The sequence below is a fragment of the Talpa occidentalis genome, unplaced genomic scaffold, assembly GCF_014898055.3.
Source record: "Talpa occidentalis isolate TD23 unplaced genomic scaffold, MPIMG_talOcc4v2.1 talOcc4.16, whole genome shotgun sequence".
Taxonomy (NCBI): Eukaryota; Metazoa; Chordata; class Mammalia; order Eulipotyphla; family Talpidae; genus Talpa; species Talpa occidentalis.
In genome coordinates, this window is record NW_023601653.1 from 62,343,898 (window position 1) to 62,370,316 (window position 26,419).

A 26,419-nucleotide genomic window follows, 5' to 3' on the forward strand; every position below is an offset into this window, starting at 1 on the left:
CAAAATGTACTTCTGGGCATGCACCCCTGCAGCTGAGTGGACAAGGAGACCTCAGCCCTCCCCCCCAACCATATCCAGCTGGACAAGAAATGGACTTGACCATTGAAGTTAGGTCAGTTTAATTCTAGATGCCAGATATTTGGGATGGGGTTAGAGAGACCCTAATTAACCCCATTAGGGTGGGCAGAGAAAGTGATGAAGAAGCTAATGGAGAGAGAATTGGACAGATGGGATCTGAGGGAGCAGGAGAGAAATCTGCCCTGGTTCCCGAGAGCCCTCAACTGGCCACCCTGGGCTCTGGGAAGTGACTTTTTGCGCCCTTACATTTTATTAATTTATTGTTTGCTTAAGCTGATTTAAGTGTTTCTTTCCACCAGATGGATCCCTAAACAAATACAATGTTCCTGGTTTTGTGTAGTTAAGATAGTACAGTTTGTGACTTCCTTCTTTCATTTAACATCTAAAAATATCTCCATACCAATAAACTTACTTAGTGAGTAGAATTTGCATAAGTCCAGCGAATGGAAGCACTACAATAATTCAATCAGGTAACTATTTTAAAATGTTTTTAAGTGATCATTATTAGAAACAGCATTGCAAGGTTTAGTTTTATCAACTTTGCCCATATTTTGTGACTTCCTGAAGGATGCTTCTCAGGAGCTGGGTGATTGGGTACAAGTATTTTTTTAAAACTGTTCTATTCATTTTCAATTGGCCTTCATCTTGGATTCTGGATGTAAGTTATTACAGGGAATGTACCTCAGGCAAAACATCCTAAGTGTTGAAATGTGTGAATAAAAGCTTGTCCTTGGGAAAACTTGGGTTTTTTGGGCATCTTTGTAAGTAAGTGACTGAAAGGGCCAGATGAACAGATTTTAGGGTCCCTCTGCATGCACCTTACTTATCTCCATCTTGGGATGAAACTTGGTGTAATGGGATCAGAAATAAGATGCTGCAATCAAAGAATGAGACTGGTTCAAATAAAACGTTTGAAAATAGGAGAAGTTGCGTTTGTTACAGAGTATATGTGGGAGGAGACACAGACCTTGGGACCTCAGAGCACACCACTTTGGCTTGAGGAATATTTTGAGTAGAAAGCAATTAAGAAGAAGCAGAGGGCCTCCCTGGTGGCGTAAGGGGTTAAGACGCAACCTATGAAGCTATCTGCAGCCACGGCAGCTGGCCAGGGAGCTACCCACATGGTGCAGCAAGCCTTTCCTGACTCACTGCTGCTCCCCTCAGCAGTGTATTTCAGTAGACCTGCCAGTTCTGTTCCCCGCTGTCTCTGGTGAATCCTCTCACCCCCACCCCCCACACCTCATGCCTGTACCCCAGTACTTATATGCATAAATAAATAAATCTTTAAAAAAAAAAAAAAAGCAGCAGCAGCAGACCCGGCCTCCATCCTCTCCAAGGACAGGAAGACCCATTCTCCAACATGGAGACAACTATCTGGGTTTTTATCAAACCAGAGCCAGCACCTGGGGAAAATCTCTACCACAAACCTTACCCCACACACCACCAAGCTGCTACCTGTCTCCTCACATGTTGACCTTCCCACGGTTCACCGTTCCTAAAGCTGAAAGCCCTTTTCCTTTGTCTTGTTACTTCTCTACAAATTGATTTTTCCACGCCCCCTTCAGCTTATTGAGGTGTAATTGTCAAATAAAACCATAATTGATTGGGCCTCTCTGATGGTGCAAAGGGTTAAGGCTCAGCACTATGAAGCTATCACCTGTCACAGTCTCCCAAGGAGCCAGAACAGCTCTGGGAGCTCTTTTTTTTTTTTTTTAAGATTTATTTATTTATGTGTACAAGAGCTGGGGCACAGCCCAGAGATGGTGGGGGTGGGGGTGAGAGAATCCACCAGAGACAGAGTGGGGAACAGAGCAGGCAGCCTGACTGAAGTACACTGCTGAGGGGAGCAGCCGGTGAGACAGGAGATGTTTGCCGCGCCATGTGGGTAGCTCCCTGGCTGGCCGGGGATTGAACTCGTGCTGAAGAGGCTGCGGATTGCTTCATAGTGTGGTGCTTAACCCCTTGCACCACCAGGAAGGTCCCAGGGGTTTAAGCTTTGAAAAGACTGAGGAGAGTGTGAGAAGTCATTCCAAGGAACAGGGAGCACATGGCTGCGTGGCCACGAGAGAGCACACACAAGCGATCCCAAGGCTTTGGGTTTGTCACAGTGCTGCAGTGGAGGCAGTGCTGCGGCCAGGAAGGGCACACGAGGTGGATGGAAGAGTTGGGACCCAAAGGGCTGTGTCAGGAGGAGATTCTCAGAGCTGGTGCCCGCTTAACTGTGAAGAAGGTTTTTGTTGATTGCGTTAAAGAAGACATTGAAGAACATCAGCTAAGAGATCACCTAGAGCAGCCAGGAAAAGCCTAAGTGATTGATCTCAGCTGTGGCAAGAAGAGAGGCTTTGCTTTTGTAACCTTTGATGACCACGATTCTGTAGACAAGTGTCATTCAGAAATTACTTACTGTGAATGGCCTCATTGTGAGGTCAGGAAAGCCCAGTTCAAGAAGAAGGTAGCCAATGCTTCAATTAGCCAAAGTGACTCTGGAAAACTCTGGTGGGGGTGGTGGAGGTGCATTTGGTAGGAATGGCAACTTTGGTCGTGGAGGAAACTTCAGTGGTCAAGTGGCTATGGTGTGGTGGCTGATGTGGTGGCAGTGGGGATGGCTGTAAAGAATTTGGTAATGATGGGAGCCATTTGGAGGTGGTGGAGGGCTACTATGATTTTGGCATGACAACAATCAATCTTGAAATTTTGGACTCATGATAGGTGGAAACTGGAAGGCAAGCTCTGGTCTCTATGGTGGACCAGGACAAACCACTTCACCAAACCATGAAACCAAGGTGGCTGTGGTGGTTCCAGTGCAGCAGTGGCTATGGCAGTTGTAGAAGGTTTGAATTAACTACCAGGAAGCAAAGCTTAGCCAGAAAGGAGAGCCAGAGGGCCTCCCTGGTGGCACAGGGGTCAAAGACATAGCACTATCAAGCCATCACCAGCCACTGCAGCATGAGTTTGATCCCGGGTCAGGGAGCTACCCACATGGCACAGCAGACCTCTCCTGTCTTGCCTGCTGCTCCCCTCAGCAGTGTATTTCAGTCAGTCTGCCTGTTCTGCTCCCCACTCTGTCTCTGGTGAATCCTCTCACCCCCCACACCTCTGGCCTGTACCCCAGTTCTTATATGAATAAATAAATGTCTTTAAAAAAATAAGGAGAGCCAGGGAACTGACAGGGAGCTACAGGTTACAAGAGATTTGTGAACTCAGCCAAGCAGCAGGCAGCAGGGCCTTGCTGCTCCAAAGAAGTCACGCTTTAGACAATACTCATGTGTGGGGCAACAAACTCCAGGACTGTATTTGTGACTCATTGTCTAACAGGTTATTTTAGTTTCTGCTCTGTGGAAAGTGTAAGGCATTCCAACAAAGGGTTTTCAGGTAGATCTTCCCCCCATGGTTGCTAACTGTACTAGTCTGACCATGATGCTGAATCATTGTGTCTTAAAAAAAATAGCTATTTCAATTATTTTGGATATATTCCTAGAAATGGGGTTGTTGGATGAAGTGGAGTTTTTTTTTTTTTTTAAAGATTTATTTACTTATGCATACAAGAGCTGGGGTGCAGAAAGCTGCAGATAGCTTCACAGGTTGCGTCTTAACCCCTTGTACCACCAGGGAAGCCCCCTCAAGTGGAAGTTTTATTTTAAAATTTCCTAAGGAAATTCGACAGTGATTTCCATAGTGATTGGACCAGTTTACATTCCCACCAGCAGTGCACCAGGTCCCCCTCCCTAACATTCTTACCATTGTTTGCTATCTCTTGTTTTTTGATAATGTCCATTCCAACAGGTGTGTGTGTGTGTTGGGGTGGGGGGCTTATTTCATTGTTGTTTGCCTCTCCCTAATCATTATTGATGCTGTGCTCCTCTGTTTACCTGGTGGCCATTTGTCTGTCTTCTTCAGAAAAATGACCACCTTTTTCTAATTGGGTTACTTGGTTTTTGCTATTGGTGTTGTACGGGCCCCTTGCACCTTATGGACAACATTATCCAGTATGTGACTTGCAAATATTTTCTCCTATGACACAGGTTGTCTTTCCCTTTGATGAATGGTTTCCTTTACTGTGCAAGAGTTTTTTAATTTCATATTGTCCTACTTGTTTGTTTTTGTTTTGTTGCCTTTGCTTTTGGTGCCAAACCAAAAAAGAAAAAAATCATTGAAAGACCAAAATCTCAGTATTTGCAAATGCAACTGAAATTGCAATTGTGCAGACTGGAAGCAGAACCAGCTGCGCTGTTCTGTAAAGTCCTGCAGAAAATCTATCCACCTGTGAGAGAATGAAACCACCAGCCTCCCAAGGTCTGCTGCTGACCAGAGGGCAGGGACAGGAAGATAAAAATAAGTCCCCAGTCGAGAATCTCATGAGCAAAGTTAGGGTCAAGTGAAGTCTAACTACCCCATCTCTCGCCTCCCTTGAGGCCCAGACCATGACAATAGTTTCTGAGTCAGAAGAACTGGGAAAGTGGGACACTTCAAAACCTGCAAGAGAAAACCAGAAACCTCTGTCAAGAATGAATGGACTGATCATTGTACTGTTTGATGCAAGACAATGAGCGTCCTCTTCGTTCCTAGGGGAAATAATAGCCCCACTCAAACTTTGAATGGTGGAGCAGTTCTCTCAGTCAAGGGTCACATTGCTCCTGGTTTGAATCCTCATTTTGATTATCTCAGAAACGTGTTCTCTAAATATCACTATTACCGAAATCATTATTTCAGCCCACAAATGACAACCCAGAGGGGACCCAAAAGGAGCTGAGCATGGGGTGGGGGTGCCTGTGACTTGGTACTGGCAGGGCCAGCTGTGCCCATCAGCTCAGCTGCCACAAGGGTGAACTCTTCCTGCCTCTTGGACCTCCTGGTCCTTGGGTTTTTAAATAGTTGTGATATGTTATCAGGGTGGGACAGGTTATTCTGTCCTTGCAGGAAGCTAATTCCACGTTTGGTGCTCAGGTTTCCTGGTTCTAAACCCAGAAGACCAAAGGAGTTAGGTTGTAGCTCAAACCAGTGTTTTCCCCAATTGAACATTAACCCAACAAACTGGTTCAACTTACCAAGAACGAAATCAACTGTGCATGAGAGCGGTGAGAACCGGCCCTGACTGATGCCAGAGATAAGGGGCCCTTGTTCCTTCTGGCTGGCGTGGCCAGCGTGTCTGGGTGGTGGGGGCCCAGCAGGTGTCTGAGGTCATTTCTCAGTATGTGCGGTGGTCCTGACAGGGACTCTCACAAGCACAAACCAATAATCAGTTTGTCCTGGGGGTGCTATAAGGGCTGACCCCATGCCCCCACCCCTACAATCCTAATTACCTTAAGCAATTAAGATAACAGACATATAAGGCTGAAGTGACTTAGGAGTGACAGACACCTTGAGAGACGAGGCTACAAGCAGGACACAAAAGCTTCGTTTGACTCGTTGAAGCAGCAACAGGACACGAAGCATCAGAACCTGAGCACAGTGAGGCATCACCAGGTGAACAGCCTCCTACCAACATGGGCAGGATTCGTAAGTAATGCCTACAGGACACACTTGCCAGTGGCTCCCCAAATGGGAGGAAAAGACGGAGCGAGAGCCCACTTTGAGATGGCCAAGGAGGGGCACATATGATCTGCCCCAAATAATCTACTTGTTACACAGTTAGAAAAAGCCAGCTCGGAAATCAAACTCAATGAATAGGATGTATATTTAGAAAGTGCCCAGAAGGGGGCGTGACAGAGCACTTTCTCTACAGCAGGTATAGCAAATACTACTAGAAACTGTTGGATTTTAAAAAGAAAGCTGAAGCATGAACGAAGCTTCTGGGGCCTCCCCCATTCTCCCTGTTACTCTCTGAGCTGCCCAAACCAGATGCTGTCTTCTTTCATTTTCTTGTCAAAATCCAAGACAAGGAGACAAGATTCTGGAAAGCTGATGACACCTTTTTTTTTTTAACAAAAGATTTATTTATTTATGCGCACAAGAACTGGGGCACAGGCCAGAGGCGTGGGCGCTGAAAGGATCATCAGAGACAGAGTGGGGGGCAGAACAGGCAGATTGACTGAGATACACTGCTGAGGGGAGCAGAGGGCAAGACAGGGGAGTTCTGCTGCACCATGTGGGTAGCTCCCTGGCTGGGAATTGAACTCGAGCTGCAGTGGCTGTGGACAGCCTCACAGGCTGTGTCCTAACATCTTGGCCACCAGAGAGGCCCTGATGGCACCTTTTTGAGAAAGAATCATACATACTTGGGGGGAAATGGACAGAGTTAGAGCTCAGAGCCATAACTAAAGAAACTCCAGATTCACTTTAGGATATAGAGATTTGCCAAAGGAGGCAGAATTAACAGAGTATAGACTCCTGTATTCTCAGACCTGTGCCGACAAGTTCACATACTTGTTCCCAAAGGTTAAGCAAAGGAAGGAATAAAAAAAGCTGGATGAGAAGATCTCATGAGTGACAGTAGAGAGCAGGGGACAAGAAACAAGGAGGCAGCGGTTGAGCACTGGGTTGCGAAGCTGCCCACAGCCTCTGCAGCGCCGGTTCGATCCCCAGCTGCTCCCCGGCCACCGGAGGAGGGTCCCGCATGGCGCGCAGACCTCTCCTGCCGCCCGCTGCTCCCCTCAGCAGTGTACTTCGGTCCTTCTGCCTGCTCTGCTCCCCACTCTGGCTCTGGTGAATTCTCTCACCCTCCCGCGCTTCTGACTGTACCCAGTGCTTGTATAAATAAATAAATAAATCTTTAAAAAAAAAAAAAAAGAAAGAAACAAGGAGATAGGCAGGGAAGTAGAACATGAACTTCCAAGAGCCAGTCCAGATGTCTTTCCTAGAGTTACAGATTGGATGAAAATACCACACTGCCCATGTAGGTCGAATGAGTCAATCCTATAGTTTCTATGAAAGCTTTGAGAAGGCATTTTTTAAAAATTTTTTAAAAAAGATTTATTTATTTTTATACAAGAGCTGGAGTACAGGCTGGAGGCGCAGGAGGGTGAGAGGATTCACTGGAGACAGAGCAGGGAGCAGAACAGGAAGATGGACCGAGAGCACTGTTGAGGGGAGCAGTGGGTGAGACAGGAGAGGTCTGCCTCGCCATGTGGGAATCTTCCTGGCAGGCCAGGAATCGAACCTGTGCTGCAGAGGCCGCAGACAGCCCCACAGTGCTGCGCTCAACCCACTGTGCCTTCAGGGAGGCCTGAGAAGACATTTCAGTGATATTCGGGAATGGCTTCAGAGATCTTCTCTGCCCGGCTGAATGATCCCGTGCTCAATTTAGCAATTTTAGAGGCACTAGATGAGGACCTGACTACACTGGTCAAACAACATAAACTGGCTCTGTTCACTCTGCCCGCTGACACCTGAGTGACAATGGCAGATCAGTTCTTTAAACCCATCAAGAACAAGGAGTGGGAAATAGACACAAAAATGATGAATTTAGAGCTGAAGTAACTAAGCAACAAGACAAAGCAAAGGATGCCATTTTATGAAAGCCAATAAGACAAATAACTAAAGAGTCAAGATTCTGTTTCTATCGAAAACAAGCAAGCAAGCAAGCAAGAAAGCAAGCAAGCAAGCAAACAAACAAAAACTCCCCAGAGCATCAAAGAAAGGATTGTAGGAAGAGACAGACCTTTGGCAAAGGGGTGGGTGGGTAGGTGGGGGACACAGGATACAAAATCAAACAAGAATGGGGGTTCTTCAAGGATTCTGAAGAAAGAGGAACAACTAAGAAAACTTCTCTAACAACTTTGATAGACCCTGGAGACATGTTTTTGGCTCTGAACCCTAGCTGATTTAAGGATTCCCTCCCTCAGAATAGTGCAATATGCAGATGGCTCAATTAAAGAATGTAAGTCTGTTCCTGTTGATATTTGAATTGCTGAAATTGATGGGAAACATTCTTTTCCTTCTAATAAATAGTGCACTTATGCACCTAATAGGAAGAGACGCTGGAGAAATATGAAGGCCATATGTCATTCTCTGAAAAGCAGGAGACAGAACCTTCCACCAGTCAGATAATCACCCATAAAATAATGATTTCAACCGAAAGAATTACTCCAAACAATACGGACTGTCTCAAGCAAGTTCCACATGAATGTTGGGCTTCTACATCCACAGACACAGGGAAGTGACAATTTCAGACCCTAGCCCACAATCGCCATATATTTGACAATATCTGTGAAGAGCAGAAGCCATCGAAGGAATAAAACCACTGATATAATTTTCTGAATCTTATTTAGAAAAAGGACCTATGCCTTATACCCTGAACAAGTCCCTGCAACATGCTAGTCTTCCTAGTACATAAACCCAAGGAGAAAGCGTGGAGATTTGTCCACATTTCAGAGCAATAAATGCAATAGTCATACTGTGATGTCCTGTGATCCTCTATCTACACATATTGCTATTTCGTATTCCAGTAGACAGCACCCATTTTCAGGCATTGGACTGCCTAGTGCTTTCTCTAGTACACCAGTTTATCTCAATGATGAATATTTATTTAATTGATATGTATTCAGTGTCACCTGGGAAGGACAACAGTTTCCCTGGACTGTGATGCCACAAAGATCTACAAAAAGCCCTACTTGTCTCAGATTTTAAAAATTGACCTTGATGACCTTAAATTTCCTTAACAGTGAAACTTGATCCACTACAGATGGCTTATTTCTTTGTTCTAAATCCCTAACACACTCTCAATGGGATACAATATAGTTGTTTCAGCAACAAGCATCTAAGGGTCACAGGGTTTGCCAAGAAAAATGGCAGTTTTCCCTAATGCAAGTTAAATAACCAGAACGCATACATTTCTGAACAGGGACCCCTAATAGATCCAAATGGAATCAAAGCAATTCTGACTTTCCCAATACTCAGAAGCAAAAAAGAAGTTTGGAGGATTTCTGGGATTGGCTGCTGACTGCAGAAACGGGATTCCTCAGTTTTCAATCTTGGCCCAACCCCTCTATGTGCTTCTAAAATAAGAATCACCAGAACCTCTAAGTGAGACTCACAGCACATGGAAGCAATGAGGAACTTCAAGGAGGCCTAACCCAAGCACCAGCACCAGAACATCTCAGTTACAAGTTGCCTTTCTTCCTGTTTATTCATGAGGCTTAAGAACAGCTTCAGGGCGTCCTTGGTGGCAGGGGTTAAAGTCTCAGTGCTATCAAACTATCACTGCCTTAGTTCTATCAGTGGCCCGTAACCAGTGACCTGGACCTGACCCACATGGTGCAGCAGACCTCTCCAGTGTCACCCACTGCTCCCCTCAGCAGTGTATTTCAGTAGATCTGCCTGTTAATGCAGCCAAAAGGTACTCTGTCTAGTGTGGGGGCTGTGGCTACAGCCACCTTGCTGTCAGGCTACAGAGTAAACAGCAAGGGACACGGTGACTTGTTCATGCTCTGCACTCAGCAGAGGCACTGATCCACTCACATCAGACCCAACGCCATTCTGCCAGACAATGAACCTCTTAGGAAATTGTCTTCTCTCCTAATATCACCTTACTTAGAAGCAACAGGTTGAATCCAGCAACTATATAAAACGAATAGATTCATGCCTAACTCCTCCAGATCACCTACCCTAAAGCCCCAGGACATATGCAGACTTTGTATTGTTTACAAATGGGCCACATCTACAGAGACCTACTGGAGGTACCAGACTGGGATCGCTATGACTTTGTCCAAGCTCCTTCCTGAAAGCACCTGTCTCCCTGCGGTTCAGAGCTTGTCGCCGCTGACAAGGGCTTGTCATTGGCAAAAGGGAAAACTGCAAATATCCACACCAGTAGAGATAAGCCTCTGCAGTAGCACATGATTTAGGAAGGCCCTGGAAACAAAGAGGAAGCCTCACCTCCACTGTCAGTCTGCTAAAAATGGGAAACAAGGAACCGCTCTGTTAGAGGCGATTCTGATTCTGCACCCTAAAGAATTGGCAGCGATTAAAACACAGGGCATTCCAGAGCAGACACCTTAGCTGCAAAAGAAAACAGATCAGCAAATCAAGCCACTCAAGCAGCAACCTTGTCACCAGCCACCACTGCCTTAACTTTAACGTGTTTCCTTCTCGTCAGCTTTACACAGACTGACTTAATTTTCCAGGCTTCCACTGAAAAAAGAAAAAGAGGAGAATCCAAAAAGGAGGTGATTCCCTCTGGAATTTATGGGTTGGACCAAATCAATGTTAAATTCTTCCTTTAGGAGACAACCCCCATATTTATAGTATTTACATGAATGAACTCACGGGACCCCAGAGAAAATGGTGTTTCGGGAAAAACAATAATTTTGGAAACCTTTTAAAGTGGCACAAGAGATACATTCTAATCTGTCCTAACCATAACCCAGGGAAGCCTCTTCACAGCTCAAGGGGTGTTTGTCCTCTACTGACAGAACGTTTCGAAGTCTAGCAAATAGATTTTATCCATATGCCTCCCTCTTGGTGCCCCAAGGTGGGCTTGTCACAATTTGCAGGTTTTCCCATTGGGCAGAAGATTTCTTTTTTTTTTTTTTTTTTTTTTTTAAAGATTTATTTATTTATTTATACATGCACTGGGTACAGTCAGAAGCATGGGAGGGTGAGAGAATTCACCAGAGCCAGAGCGGGGAACAGAAAAGGCAGACTGATGAAGTACACTGCTGAGGGGAGCAGCGGGCGGCAGGAGAGGTCTGCGCACCATGTGGGACCCTCGCCCAGTGGCCGGGGATCCAACCGGCACTGCAGGTGCTGCGGGCAGCTTCGCAACCCAGCGCTCAAGTGCTGCGCCACTGGGGAGGCCCTGGGCAGAAGATTTCTGTGCAGACAGGGAAAGGCCCAGACAGTAAGCAAATTGCTGCTCGTGCCAGTTTCAATGTGGGCAGTGCCTGCTGATCTATGCTGAGACCTGGGACTCACTCCACAGAGCAGCTCCTCAGGGAACTCTGTAAGCTCAGGCCAGAATCAGCATCTCCACGATGCTCATCACCCCATCCTCTGGGCTGTGGCCAACAGTGCAATCAAAACCCAAAAAATCTAAGCACTCTTTGTCCTTGTCCAAAGTTCTTCCACTGGTAGCGCTTAATCTGAGGTCCAGGCCTTTGGCAGACACAAATTGTCCCCATTTGAAGTTGTCACTAGGACACTTATTTGTCTTGATGAAGGACTATATGCACTCACATGATTAAAAGAAGGTATGCTTCACTATTATAGGGTGTTAGCTGAGATAGTAAAAGCTCATTCTCAGTGGGTGATGCCTATGATGCTAACCTGCTAGCAGAGGAAGACCAGCAGATCCTTGACTTATACACAGGTGAGTGTGTTTCCTGGAAATGTCACCATCTGAAGATCTGCACCCTAAATGGAAGGCTCCTATCAAACCCTTGTAACAAATTCCTGCACAGTAAATTATATAGAGTTGACTTTTAGATCCATGTTGCTCATTTAAAAAAGGGATCAGGATGGCCTCCCTCATGGCATAGGGGTTAGGTCTCAGTGCTATCACAGTAGCTGTGAGTGATCGCTGGCCAGGGACCTGACCCACATGGTACAGCAGACCTCTCCTGTCTCACCCGCTGCTCCCCTTAGCTGTGTATTGCAGTAGATCTGCCTGTTCTGTTCCCCAGGTCTACTATGCAAAAATAAATAAATAAATAAACAAATAAAAATAAATAATAATAAAGGCATCAGGAAACTGACACTGGCTAAGGAAAGTTAGGACACCAGGTCAGGATGATAAGATGGAGGCCAGTTGCTAACAAGATGCCTGAGCAATGACTGTGTCATAAATTATGATACAGAATCTAAAACTGCTGTTCTAAATATCAAGGCAAGTGACACTTACGGTCATAAGGCTATGACCAATTATTAAGAAGTTAGAAAATCCAACCACCAATTTGATAAGCAGACAGCAGGATAAGAAGATGGTTCTGTAACAGAAGAACTAAATAGTCATAAATGCAAATGAGGTTAGGTAGAGTCAAAATGGGGGATTGAGAACTGAAATTGCACTTTGGGACCCTCTCCCTGGTCTGACAGGCTGGAAAGTAGTTCAAAGCCCCTGCCTGGATAGGAGTAAGAACTCTCTGGCTCTGGTCTCAAAAGTTTTGCAGGAAAATCCATGTGCCTACAAGAAAATGAAATCAACAACCTCTCAAGGTCTCCTATGGACTAAAAGGCAGTTACAGGTAGATGGAACGAATCCCAAACCAAAAACTTGAAAGCACCGTTAGAATAAACTTTAACTACTCTGATGTCTTGTGTTCCTTGATGTAGAGACAACAGTAATCTCTGAGTCTGAACAAATGGGAAAGCCATCCTGCTTCAATTTCCATTGTTTTGTAATATAGTTTAAATCAGAAAACACTGTGCTTTCAGTTTTGTTCTTAAGATTGCTTTGACTATTTGTGGTCCTTTGTGGAACCATGTAAGTTTCAGGATAGTTCATTCTGTCTCTGTGAAAAATGCCATTGGAATTTTGCTAGGGATAGTATTGAATCAGTAGATGGTTTGGAACAGTGTGGGCATTTTAACAATATTAATTCTTCCAATTCATAAATTTGAGTATCTTTCTTTTTTCAATTTCTTTCATCAGTATTTTTAAGTTTTCAGAATATAGATCTTTTGCCTCCTTGGTAACACTTCCTAAGCATTCTATTATTTGCTTTTTCCCCATAGTTATTCATCCATAAATATTTTATTATTTTTGGTGCTAATATAAGTAGGATTGTTTCCTTAATTTATTTTTCTGATAGATTACTCTTAGTCTAGAAATACAACTGATTTATATATGCTGATTTTGTATCCTACAATTTTACTGAATTCATTTATTAAGCCTAATAGTGGTAGAATCTTTAGGATTGTCTAACTGTAGCGTATCATCTGTAAGTAGTTTTACTTTTCTTTTTGATAATTTAAATTTCTTTTTCTTGTCTAATTGCTCCATCTATGATGTCCAGTATTATGTTGAATAAAAATGGCACAAATGGGCATCCTTGTTTTGTTCCTTTATATAAAAAGCTTTTAGCTTTATGCTGTTGACTGTGATGCCAGCTGTGGCTTGTCATATATGGTTTCTATTATGTTGAGATATGTTCCTTCTATACCCAATTTGTTCAGACTTTTTGCCATGAGGATACATTATTGAATTTTGTCATGTTTTTCTTATTGAGATAATCATATGATTTTTATCCTTCATTATGTTAATGTGGGGTATGACAGAAAAGCAAATGCAGAAGAGGGGAATAGGCCTGGAACAGCAGACTGAGCTGAGGTTCTGGAAAATGTTAATGATAAGAGAAAGGATTTTCAGATTCATTGACAGCAATACAAGGCAGAAAGAAAACAGAAGCACATGGATCTAATTTGACTTCTCTCTTCTCTAACAAGGAAAGCAGTCTCGGTGGGAAATGACTGAAGGAAGATACGGCTTCTGATAAAGAGGAGAAGGCAGACTCGTGTTTAGCAGCATTAAACCAGTCTCAGGTTGGGGCCATTGCTGGCTTCTGCTGGGGGTTCCTGAGTAGAGAGAGGACTTGCACAGCTTTCAGGGACTTGGCAGGCCTTAAAAAAACTCACGCTTATTTATGTTAACAGGCTCCAAAAGCCTACACTGGATTGTTGATGGATGACTTATGGACTGTTAGAATGGGGAGCTTTGTGTGTTCACAGAGAGTCAGTCAGGACAAACAAGTCTGTCTTCCCTAGATTGGGGGCAAGTTTGATGAAGTGCAAATTCACTGCCGCAGTACTTTTGATAAGGGTCTCAAGAGATGTGTGTGAACAAGCTGGAGAATTGTCAGAATTGTCATGTAGCTGACACGGTACTTGCAAAACTCTGTGGATGGTTCCTCACACGCCAAGTGTGTGTGGATGGAGAGAAGAGCTTTGACCTCTGTGGATTATGTACTTTTCTTCCTACTTTTCTAGGTTATATGAGCTCGGGCAAAGCATTCAACTTCTCTGACTCTTAATATTATGTAAAAATGCCTCAATCTCTGTAACTTCAGGAAAAATTGGTGCCTGTATGCCTGGGGGGATACAATTTACCTCTGAACTGTGTCCTTGATTCTGTTTGGTATTTTTTGTGGTGGACTTTATGGCAAGTTTATAGATGATGCAAAGAAGTAAGAGCCCGTGGATGGGAGCCCACAGACAATTGTGGGTCTCTCCTTGGTTCTGTCATATCCTGGCCAGACCTTGGGCAAATTTCTTAACTTCACTAGCCTTGAGTCCTATTCTCGTAAATCACCATCATTATCACCATCAGACTCCATAAAAAACTAAACTGTCTTTGAAACTACATGGAAAACACTTAGCATGATGCTTGGCATGAAGTTAATGCTCCAAGACCCATTAGCTCTTATTACTGAGCTGGGAGAGATAAACACTGGATAACATGCTTCAAATTTATTCTAAGATGAAATTATGAGCTAAAACCTAGAATGGGCTAGAACTCAATAGAAAAGTCAACATTTAGGACTAACCAACTGCATGACTAGGACTGACCTGGCTTCACAGCAGCTGATGTGAAAAGTGTTTTGAAGGTTTTAGGTGACTGCCGGCTCAGTGTGAACCATCAGCATGGGGTGGCTGCAAGAAAGAACTTCGATGTTGTCTTAGGCTGGGTGTGTGGGAATGCACAATAGTTTAGGTGCTATCTCCCGGGTCTCCAGAAAGTGCCAGAAGAGCTATGCATATAGTCGTGTGTGTGTGTGTGTGTTTTAATTGAAAAAGTAAAGCAAGGAAGCTAGATTCCTAAGCCCAAATCCCAGTTCTGCTGCTAAGACTAGCTCTGTGGACTTGGGCAAGTTATTTAATCTCTCTGTGCTTCTGCTTTCTCCTCTGTAAAATGGAAATGATAAACTTGCACAGACCTCACGGGGCTGTTGTAAGGATCCAGTGGGATATAAATATCTAGGATGCTCCAAAGGCTCAGAGTTCCTGCTGCCTCTGCTGATAGTGAATTCATCACCATTCTAAGAAGGACCAGAATGGTGTTGGGGGCTCTATCAGTGCGATAGGCAGAATACTGAAGGAATTACACTCTGCCTGTCTATTCCAGTTTCCCCACAAACACACACACTCCTCTGCTGATGTGGGCAGAGTTTTAACCCTTTGGACTCTTGCCTAAGTTGGAATATTGAGACTTATACCCTTTTGAGTCTTGCTCCCTGGGCTCCAGAGATACCTGCTTCAGGCTTTCATTTTTAAATATGCTTAAGGTCAAACAGGAAATTAAGCGCCAAGGTCTTCAAGCCCATGCCCTGGGCTCCGTCCACTCACTATCTGCCTCCTTGCTCATGTTTGCTTGTCTTGCAAACCCCAGTTGGAGCCCCATCTCTGCTTGGAAGCCTTTCCAGATTCTCCAGGTTGAATTGATCTACTCTTTCCCCATAGCTACACCACAGTAAGTTTTGAACATTGATTACAGTACTTGTCAGTCTTGTTTGTACTGGAGTCCTCCGTCCATGGTTCTGTCTTCACCTGACTTGGCTGAAGAGCAAGCAGACCACTTATTCTCTTCAGGATTCCATTTAGCACAAGTACAGTATTCTGCATACCTTAGGCCTCCTTGCAATGATCAGTGACTTGCTTATGAAAGTTTTGAAATGTGGACAATTTACCTGTGAAAAGAGATTTAGAGGAGTAGAAGTGACTCTCGTGGGGAGGAAGGATTAGATTTAGCTACTTAACTCCAGAGAAGAGTAAGACCAGGATCTGGAAGTCACCAGGGGCCAGATATGACCTGGCTGTTTGGAGAGGATTCTTCACTTGACAGTCACTAAGAGACAGTGCCTCCTGAGGGGTGAGGTTCCACCTGTGACGACACTCAAGCAGAGGTTGCTGACTGCTGCTGAGATGTGGCAGAGAGGAATGTGGCACCCCTCTGAGGTTCCCTGATGCTACCTGCATTTCAGATTACTAAAGGTCTTGGTGCCTTTCAGGGGACCCTGTATTTGCAGACACAGTGATCCCCGGGTACACCGGGATCTCACTCATGTGCCTTCTTGGCTCTTGCTAGTCCAATGTACAGAGGGGACCCTGCTTCCAAAAGTCAGTCCCTCCCCCACCTCCTCTCTCCCTTCTCTCACTTTTCTCAGCTGCTCAACATTGACCTGTGAGCTCAGAAAGTCACCTTCACGTTGAAGTCTACTGCAGCAGAAAACCCCGAGTGTCTAGCAGCTTATATCCTGTGCCCTCTCGCTTTACTCCAGGTGTTGGTGTTATTCAAATCTTGCCAGGCACTGCCTTAAAGACCTTGATTCTGTCTCTTCTAGGTGCCTCCCTGTGGCCACAGCTTTTGTGTTTCTTCTGGCCATTCCATTTCACTTTCAAATTATGGCTCTAGCTATTCCTTTTCCATTTGCATCCCAGATATACCTCTAAGAGCTTCGGGTTAAAACCTTGGTTGTTGAGGCCTCCCGGGTGGCTCAGTGGGTTGAGCGCAGTGCTGTGAAGCTGTCCGCAGGCTCTGCAGTGCCGGATCAATCCCGGCCGGCCAGGGAGATTCCCACATGTTGCGTCAGACCTCTCCTGTCTCGCCTGCTGCTCCCCTCAGCAGTGGATTTCAGTTGATCTGCCTGCTCTGTCTCTGGTGAATCCTCTGACCCTCCCACACCTCTGGCTTATACCCTGGTGCTTGTATAAATAAATAAATCTTAAAAAAAAACCAACAAAACCTTGGTTGTTTTCCACTTCCTGACCAACAGGTAGGTACCCTGTGGGATTGTACTTGGGATCCTGTCTGGAGGCTTCGTCCCAAGTCGTCTCCCAGCCTCTGCATACCAAGTACTGACTGTACCTTCATGGGCCCACCTCCCCCATTGTCTACCTAGTTCTTTTTACAACACAGCTTCCTACACTTGACCCTGGAAATTTTTGTCATCTGGCCTCATTCCTTAGCTTCTTGATGAGGAAGAGGTCAGCACAGTAGAAAATCTAGTCATCAGCCTGCTAAGTTTACATCTCCACAGTCTCTCCCCTCACATTACATTCTAGGCAACACCAAACTCAAGAGTGGGTCTATTTCAAAAGCTCAGTTGGAATGGACTTGTTTACAACTCACCTTTCCTCCTTTTGACAGTGTTCTTCATGGTGGTGATTTTTGTTAGGTTAGCCCAGGAGGGCCCATTTCACTTGTAGGATTAAACTGGGTACCAGAAGCAGAGAATCTTTGGGAGTAATAATTGTGTCTAGAACACAATCACAGTGTCATAGAGCGGCATTTCTGTGGGAAAATGTCTTCAGAGTTCCATCATGGAATGCTGGGATTCCCTTAACCCTCTGTGGTCAGGCTGAGCACGCCTCTCAACTCCCCATTAAAAGAAAAATTCACAGGGCCTCCCTGGTGGCGCAAGGGGTTAAGACATAGCACTGTGAAGCTATCCGCAGCCACTGCATCACGAGTTTGATCCCCCGCCAGGGAGGTGACCCACATGGCACAGCAGACTTCTCCCGTCTTGCCAGCTGCTCCCCTTGGCAGTGTGTTTCAGTCAGTCTGCCTGTTCTGCAACCTGTTCTGTCTCTGGTGGATCCTCTTGCCCCCCCCCCACCCCCACACCTCAGGCCTGTTCCCCAGCTCTTGTATGCATGAATAAATGAATCTTTAAAAAAAAAAAAAAAAAAAGAAAAGAAAAATTTACTACCATTTCTTGAGAGCTCACTATGCACCAGGCACAGGAAAGTCATTCTGGAGTTGCATTGTGTGTCATGCTTGCAGCCGCGTGATGGAGCCATTTAGCTACTGCTATGATCCGCCCTTAACTGATGAGGAAATGGAAGCCTACAGAACTGAGCTCAGTGAATTCTAATAAAGTCAGTGCTAGAAAAGAAGGGGATTCTAGAAGATCAAAGGGTTGAGAAGAAAATCAGAGATGGTGCAGCAGAAGGAAGAACATTTGGGTGAGGCTGGAAGGTGGAGACCGACAGCTCTGCGTCAGTCTGGAGGCAGCTGTGCTCATCGTAGGAAGCTTGTGGACACTTACTCTCTTCTCTTGTGACCTGTATTTGGTGCAGGGACACTCAGATCCTGTGGGATGCTTATTGAATCAAGGAGTAGCTACAGGGTGCCTATGAGAAGGAGAATGGCAATGAGGGTTGGGGTAATGGTCAAAGATGAGGTGGTAGAGTCAGTGGCCCCAACTTTCCACTGTTACCAGTGCCCATGCCTGTGACTTTGCAGTGCACCCCATCACAGGTAGACTGAATGATCTACCCTATCCCTTGACCCAGGTTTAGTTATCTGACCTGCTTCAGTGGTCACTGTGTTTAAAAAGCCCAGGGGGCCTCCCTGGTGGCGCAAGGGGTTAAGACGCAACCTATAAGGGCCTCCCCAGTGGCGCAGAGGTTGAGCGCTGGGTTGCGAAGCTGCCCGCAGCCTCTGCAGCGCCGGTTCAATCCCAGGCTGCTCCCAGGCCACCGGAGGAGGGTCCCACATGGCGCGCAGACCTCTCCTGCCACCCGCTGCTCCCCTCAGCAGTGTACTTCGGTCCCTCTGCCTGCTCTGCTCCCCGCTCTGGCTCTGGTGAATTCTGTCACCCTCCCGTGCTTCTGACTGTACCCAGTGCTTGTATAAATAAATAAAATAAATAAATAAATCTTAAAAAAATAAAGGAAAGATGTCAATAAAATGTTAAAAAAAAAAAAAAAAAAGACGCAACCTATAAAGCTATCCATAGCCACTGCAGCACAAGTTTGATCCCTGGCCAGGGAGCTACACACATGGTGCAGCAGACCTCTCCTGACTCGCCCGCTGCTCCCCTCAGCAGTGTATTTCAGTAGATCTGCCTGTTCTGTTCCCCGCATGTCTCTGGTGAATCCTCTCACCGCCCACACCTCCGGCCTGTACCCCAGTTCTTGTATGCATAAATAAATAAATCTTTTTTTTTTTTTTTAAAGCCCAGGTATCCAGGATTTTTGTCCATCAGAGCTTGCTTTCTTGCTGAGTCACGGGACAATTGATTGTTTAGTGTTTAAAGAAACAACCACACTTTACCATCATATATATATATGATTTATTTATTTTTATACAAGAGCTGGGGTACAAGCCAGAGGCGCGGGAGGGTGAGAAGTTTCACCAGAGACAGAGCGGGGAGCAGAACAGGCAGATGGACTGAAATACACTGCTGAGGAGAGTAGGGGGAGAGACAGGAGAGGTCTGCCACGCCATGTGGGAATCTCCCTGGCCAGCCGGGAATTGAACCCGCACTGCAGAGGCTGCAGACAGTTTTGCAGTGGTGCGCTCAACCCGCTGCACCACCAGGGAGGCCCAGAGCTTGCTTTCTTGTGAGTCTCTTCAGTAGCCACGAGAGGATGTCCAGGACTGGGTGTGAGAGACACATGGAGCAGAGTCAAGGTCCATATTTGACCCAGAGGCACCTAGCCTAGCACCCCACCCACACAACTGAGTGAGGCCAAGACAACACCACCATATGGCCTGTCTTGGTTGAAACTGCACACTTATGAAAATGAAATCGACTTTCGTATGACCCAAGTTTTTTAAAAAGCAAACTTTTCATTTTGTGGTCATTAGAGATTTTTGTGCATTTGTAAGAAATAATAAAGATCCCACAGTTTTCCTTAATTAGCATCATGTAAAACTATATATGATATCACAACCAGGAGATGGACAGTGATTGAGTCAACATACAGAACATTTTCATCACCATGAGGATCCCTCATGTTACCATTTCTAATTGTAACTTACCCTCATGCTCGCTTCCCCTCCATCACCCCTGGCAACTACCAATCTACTTTGGTTTCTATCATTTTGTCATTTCAAGAACGTATGAAATCATACATTATGGAGGTTGTTGGGATTGCTTTTTTCCCACTCAGCTAATTCTATGGAGATTCATCTAGGTTGTGTTTCTCCATTGTCCCTTTTCATTGCTGAGTAGTATTCCAAGGTAGGGGTGGACTACTGTTTAACCACTCACCCAATGAAGTACATCTATCAATAGATTATTTCAAGTCTGAGGCTATTATGAATGCATTTACTACAAAAATTTTTCTATAAAAAAAACTTCTGTACAAATTTTTGTGCAAATACATCTTCATGTCCCTGAGATAAATGCCCAGGAGTTCAATTGCTGGGTCAAAGGAAAATTGATTGTTTAGTGTTTAAAGAAACAACCACACTTTACCATTTTACATCCCCACAGACCACACATGAGTGAACCACTTTCTCTGAGTCCTTGTCAGAATTTGGTATCATTTATAGAAGAGGTTTTATTTTTTATTTATTTATTTATTTTTATAGAGGCATGTATTTATTTATTTATTTGTTTGTTTGTTTGTTTCTTTTTTGTTAATACAAGCACTGGGTACAGTCAGAAGCGAGGGAGGGTGAGAGAATTCACCAGAGCCAGAGCGGGGAGCAGAGCAGGCAGAAGGACCGAAGTACACTGCTGAGGGGAGCAGCGGGCGGCAGGAGAGGTCTGCGCGCCATGTGGGACCCTCCTCTGGTGGCCGGGGAGCAGCCAGGGATCGAACTGGTGCCGCAGAGGCCGCGGGCAGCTTCGCAACCCAGCGCTCAACCGCTGCGCCACCGGGGAGGCCCTTTATATAGACTTTTAAGGTTTTTTCTAGATATTACATATATAAAGACAAGTTATCATAGTAAATTTATTATTTTATCAATTTGAGTATAGAAATCTTTGCACCCTTACTTTTTAAAATTTTAATTAATTATTTTTTTTAAATTTTATATATTTTTTTACATCATTTTTCATTTTTGTGCAATGTATGCATTTTCATCATGGTTATAGTCCCCATACAATTTCCAACCCCCCCTTTTTTTTTTTAAAGATTTATTTATTTTTGTACCAGAACCAGGGTACAGGCCAGATGCGGGGGAGGGTGAGAGGATTCACTAGAGACAGAGTGGGGAACAGAACAGGTAGACTGATGAAATACACTGCTGAGGGGAGCAGTGGTCGAGACAGGAGAGGTCTGCTCGCTATGTGGGATCCTCCCCCACAGGCCAGGATAGAACCTGTGCTGCAAAGGCTGCAGACAGCTTCACTGTGTGACACTCAACCGCCTGCGCCACCAGGGGAGGTCCTAGGTTGTTTTTTTTTTTTTTTTTTTTTTTTAAAGGACTGTAAAATAGGATACTTGGTTAGCTCATTCTTCCCTTACAACTCTTTTCTTTTGTCTCCCTTCACTGTCGGGATAGGGTGCTAAACATCCTTCCCTAGACTCTGCTGTAATTAGATTTGCCTTTGGACACATTTCTGGTATATGAGTTGAAGTCTGCAAGGGATTTGGGAAAGCTTTAATCTCCTAATATAGATGCAACTCTTTCTGCTTGCTTCTCCCCCCTTTCTCATACCTTGACTGTAGATGTGATGGCTGGAGCTGTAGCAATTACCTTGTGGTCATGAGCGAGAGTCCAAGACAATCCCAGAGAATATTGCCCCGACTATCTTGATGTTCTGAAACAATGCCAGGCCAATTAACTCCCTAATTTATTTAAGTTACTATTTAACTGGATATTGTTTTACTCCTAGCTGACTCATATTCCCTATTATGGAGAAAATTTACAAAACTAGAATATTCAAGTTGTCCAATATTCAACTGTTTGGAGTTTTAGAAAGAGAAAACAGAGACATTGGGACCTCCCTGGTGGCGCAAGGGTTAAGATGCCACCTATGAAGCTATCTGCAGCCACTGCAGCACGAGTTCGATCCCTGGCTGGCCAGGGAGCCTCCTACATGGCGCAGCAGACCTCTCCTGGCTCGCCCACTGCTACTCTCTGCGGCGTATTTTAGTACATCTGCCTGTTTTGTTCCCCACTCTGTCTTTGGTGAATTCTCTCACCCCCAAACCTCTGGCCTATACCCCAGCTCTTGTATGCATAAATAAATAAATCTTTAGTATATGTGCTGCCGAAGCGAGCACAATAAATAAATCTTTAAAAAAAAAAGAGAGAGAGAAAACAGAGACAGGGGTTGGGGAAAGAAAATATCAAAGGAATGAGAGAAGAAAATATTGCAGAACTGAACTTTTCTATCGTGAAACAACCCATTAACCCAAATCACTAAAATTCAGTTTGCTTTCAGATAAATGGAAGGTAGCTTTACTACAATAAAATAATATATAGCAAAAGAATTAATGACAATGCATAGCTACACAAAATATTTGTAAACATGAAACCTAAAATGCTGCAATTTAAGAAGATGAAAACCCAGCAGTACCTGTGACATCCATTCAGTAAAGTGGTTCTACTTCAGGCTATCGATTCATGCCTGGAAATTGCCATGTTTTGTTTTCTAAGTTGATTATTTTGAAAGATTATGTGCTCTGAAATCATGCAGTCCTGGTTCTGAGCCCTGCTGTGCGGTGCAGGCAATTTCCTTGACTTCTCTGTCCTTATTTCCTCCTCTGCCTGCTGCTATTGGGGTTATTGTGGGGATGGGTTCTGTATCTAAAACACCCAACACAGAGAGATGATATTTTTTGAATGTTAATTCCCTGTAATGATCTTCCTTAAATTAGGGTCCTACCTGCACACCCTCCCCACACACAGCCATTCATTCTTCCTTGTTTTAGTTCCTCAGACATGGATTTACCCTCACGATTATCCAATTCATTGGTTCCCAAGGGAACTTCCCAGTACTCAGGGTCTGGGAAAGTTGCAATAGGTCTGTGAGTGAGTCTGGATATTCTAAAAGCCTAAGAGAACATACAGGAATTTGGGATCAGGATAAAGAGGGGTAAGTGTCTTTGCTTTTGTCTGCGATGGAAACTTGTGGTGGTTAAGTGGTGGTTCCACAGTGATCAGAAACCCTGACATTTATAGCTCTGACAATTAAGGATAGAAAAGTTTTTAGTTGCACTATGGAATGCAACAATTTTCAAAATCATGGAATTGATAGGAAGATTGGCAAAGAGGGTAACAAGTCTGGGGCACTAAGGTTCATGAAGGTTAAATACTGTGCCCAGGTCACACAGTGGGTTAGCAGCAGTCCCAAGACTAGAACTGATCACTCCACCTCCTACATTAGCTCTCCAGAACACCTTTCTTCCCACTGTCTGTGTCCTTCAGGAAACTCGAAACTGGGCTTCCCCTGGTGGTGCAGCGGTTGAGTGCTGGGCTGCAAAGCAGCACTGGTTCGATCCCCGGCCACAGGTGAGGGTCCCACATGGCGCGCAGACCTCTCCTGCCGCCCGCTGCTCCCCTCAGCAGTGCACCTTGGTCCTTCTGCCTGCTGTGTTCCCGGCTCTGGCTCTGGTGAATTCTCTCACCCGCCCGCACTTCTGACTGTACCCAGTGCTTGTATAAATAAATAAATAAATCTTAAAAAAAAAAAAAAAAAAAAAGGAAACTCGAAACACAAGAGGGTGAAGTGTCAAGGTAACTTCCTAGGGACCCTCGGAATCAAAGCAAAGGAGAAAGTATCCTTGACAACTTTTCATGGTTTATAGGAAAAGCCAGAAATTCTCTCTTGCTTCCTTTTGTTAATTTAGAGAAACTTGTACCTTAGAGGATTTTAAACCTGGTTACTTAAGAGAAAGAAAGAACTCTGTTGTTTGTTTATAATGTGTTTTGTGCCTGTGAACAGACAGGAGATTTTCTGCCAAGGCTGAAATTCCCACGAGAAAGTAGACGGGGGCATGACAGCTCCAGGTGCACCTGTCTGGAGCCTTTGAGAAACACAAACAAAAGAACCAGGAAGAAAAGCGTTTTGATAACCTGTGGTCAGCAGGTGGCGCCACGCACACGCTGTCCAATCCAACATTTCCCAAACCCAGGGGATTTTTCCTGATTCATTGAAGCAAGGTTGGTGGGGGGTTGAGTGGGGGTGGGGTGGGGTTGGGAAGCTGGGAGGGGGGAAATAAAAAAAAAAAAAAAAGAAGAAAGCCTAGGTACGTCCAGTATTTCAACTTGGAGCAGCTGACTTGAAACCCTGCCTGACCCCGCGCTTCACCCCCTCCAAGGAACTGGCCCTCTTTTTTTTTTTTCTTTTTTTACTGTGATGTCAGCTTTTATTTTTAAAATTATTTTATATATTTTGTACATCATTTTTCATTTTTGCACAATGTATGCATTTTCATCTTGGTTATAGTCCCCATACAATTCCCACCCCCCTTATTTTGGCCCTAATCCCTCCCCCCACCGAGTGTGTCTCTGATTCATAGGTGTTTGTTGATTTTGATTTTTTTCTTTCTTAGAGTTATTCTTTTTCCTGGTCCCTTATTTAAGTTTTCTAGATTCCTGCTATGAGTGAGACCATCCGGTATTTTTCTTTTTCTTTCTGGCTTATTTCGCTGAGCATGATCCCTTCCAGCGCCATCCATGTTGCTGCAAATGGCATGTGTTTATCTTTTTTGATCGCTGAGTAATATTCCATGGTGTATATGTACCACATCTTCTTGATCCAGTCATCTATTTTTGGGCATTTGGGTTGTTTCCACAGCTTAGCTATTGTAAACAGTGCTGCTATATACCATTTTAGACCAGAAGGAACTTGCCCTCTTTAATGGTGTGGCAGAGAACGTACTGGTCCTCTCTGGAGTCCCTGAGTCTGTAAATGAACTGGCTGAGTCCCCAGGTGAGCGAGGCCTCAGGAAGTGACTGGGGGCGGCGGCCAGGAAGCCTGGGGTTGCTCTGACAGGACAAATGAACTCCAGGCTTCATCCTGGCAGCGACTGTCACTTGGGTGCATTCCCTGTTACATCTGACCCTCTGACTGTCTGACCCTGAGGGGAAAGGCAATTTCCATTTCTATACGGGAAACTCATTTCCTTTGTTGCTTCTGCTCAGGAATTATGAATTCCCAGCCGGGTTGGGGCTGGGGAAAGGGGAGTGGGGCGAACTCTCTTCCCACCCTCCCCCGAGGAAGACTTTCCAGCACCTCACCCTACCCCTTTCCTCTGAGGGAACAAAGCCGGTGGCGTAACTATGCCCGGACATCACAGACTTCCCTTCCAGTCCAGACTTAAACTAACTGGAAAGTTTGCTCTTAAGGGGCACTTTGTACTGATGGAGGGAAACAAACAAAACCCAGCGCCTCCTCCCCTCAGGCCTTTCCAGGTGGCTCCAGGAACCACTGGGCTCTCTCAGCCCTCTGGCACCTTCCATGCCAGGCCAGCTCCTGACGTCTCCCCTCAGGCCTGTGAGCTGTGACTCCACCAGGTTGTGCACAGGCACAGTCACAACTAGATCTGCTTGGGGGCAGTTTTGGAGGAACAAGTGTTCCAGGAGAGTGATTCACAGCTCTTCCAGCACCACAGTTACCAGGGCGCCTTTTGAGGCACAGTATGTTGGGCCCTACTTCCAGTTTCTGGTTTAGTGTGTCTGAGGTGCAGATTTTTCAAATTTCCCTGTGTGGCCCATGCTGTGGGTAGAGGGAGCATACTTTGAGAACTGCTGTTTCAGTGTGAAGAGCTGGTGGGGAAAAGGAGCTTTTTCTCTCCTCTCTCTCTCTCTCTCCACGCCCCCATGGTGGGGATGCTGTGAATTTTGTTCTGAACGCTGGTAGCACATTGCAATCATTTGGGGAGCTTAAATGCTGATGACTGGCTCCCAACCCCAGAGGTCTTGATTTAATTGATTTGGAATGTGTTTTGGGCTTTGGGGGGTTTAAAGCTCCCTAGGTGTTTCTAATGTACAACCTGGTAGAAAAACCACTGTTTAAGTTTCTTCCTCTCATTCCATTCTTGTATCTCACACCCATCCCTATCATTACCCATCCGCAGGCTGGAACCCTTTTGCCTAACTGCCTCTGACTACTGAACTCCTATGTACACTTCAAAACCCAGTTCAAATATTTCTTTTATGATGGAGACTTTGCTGCCAATTAATTGCTTCTTCCTCTATCTCCTAAAATACTTTGCACATACATGAATTAAAACCTTTAGGGCCTCCCTGGTGGTGCAGCGGTTGAGCGCAGGGTTGCGAAGCTGCCTGCAGCCTCTGTAGGTTCGATCCCTGGCCTCCGGGTGAGGGTCCCACATGGCGCGCAGACCTCTCCTGCTGCCCGCTGCTCCCCTCAGCAGTGTACTTCGTCATTCTGCCTGTTCTGTTCTCCGCTCTGGCTCTGGTGAATTCTCTCACCCTCCCGCGCTTCTGACTGTACCCAGTGCTTGTATAAATAAATAAATCTTAAAAAAAATTATAAAAAAACAAAAACAAAAAAAACCTTTATTTCACTGTTTTTTTTTTTTTTTTTTTTTTATAGAGGCATGTTTTCTTTCTTTCTTTATTTGTTTGTTTTTGTTTATACATGCACTGGGTACAGTCAGAAGCGCGGGAGGGTGAGAGAATTCACCAGAGCCAGAGCAGAGAACAGAGCAGGCAGAAGGACTGAAGTACACTGCTGAGGGGAGCAGCGGGCGGCAGGAGAGGTCTGCGCGCCATGTGGGACCCTCCTCCGGTGGCCGGGGAGCAGCCGGGGATCGA

At 45.1% G+C, this 26,419-nt stretch overlaps 1 protein-coding gene across 3 annotated transcripts in view; it reads right to left on the bottom strand.

Annotated features, from left to right (window-relative positions):
* BCL2L14 (BCL2 like 14) overlaps positions 1 to 17,202 on the bottom strand; it is a 35,801-nt gene extending 18,599 nt beyond the window's left edge. The window contains exons 1-2 of one of the 3 annotated variants that reach the window (XM_037515282.2): positions 17,078 to 17,202; positions 15,446 to 15,635 (exon numbers count right to left, since the gene is read on the bottom strand). In XM_037515282.2, coding sequence (XP_037371179.1) covers positions 15,446 to 15,570 — 125 coding nt within the window. In that variant the 5' untranslated portion in view covers positions 15,571 to 15,635; positions 17,078 to 17,202. Of the gene's footprint in view, positions 1 to 14,517; positions 14,602 to 15,445; positions 15,636 to 17,077 lie in introns of those variants that run through there. The other 2 variants (XM_037515283.2, XM_037515284.2) reach the window with 2 other exon arrangements.
* Between the last annotated feature and the right edge of the window lie 9,217 nt (positions 17,203 to 26,419).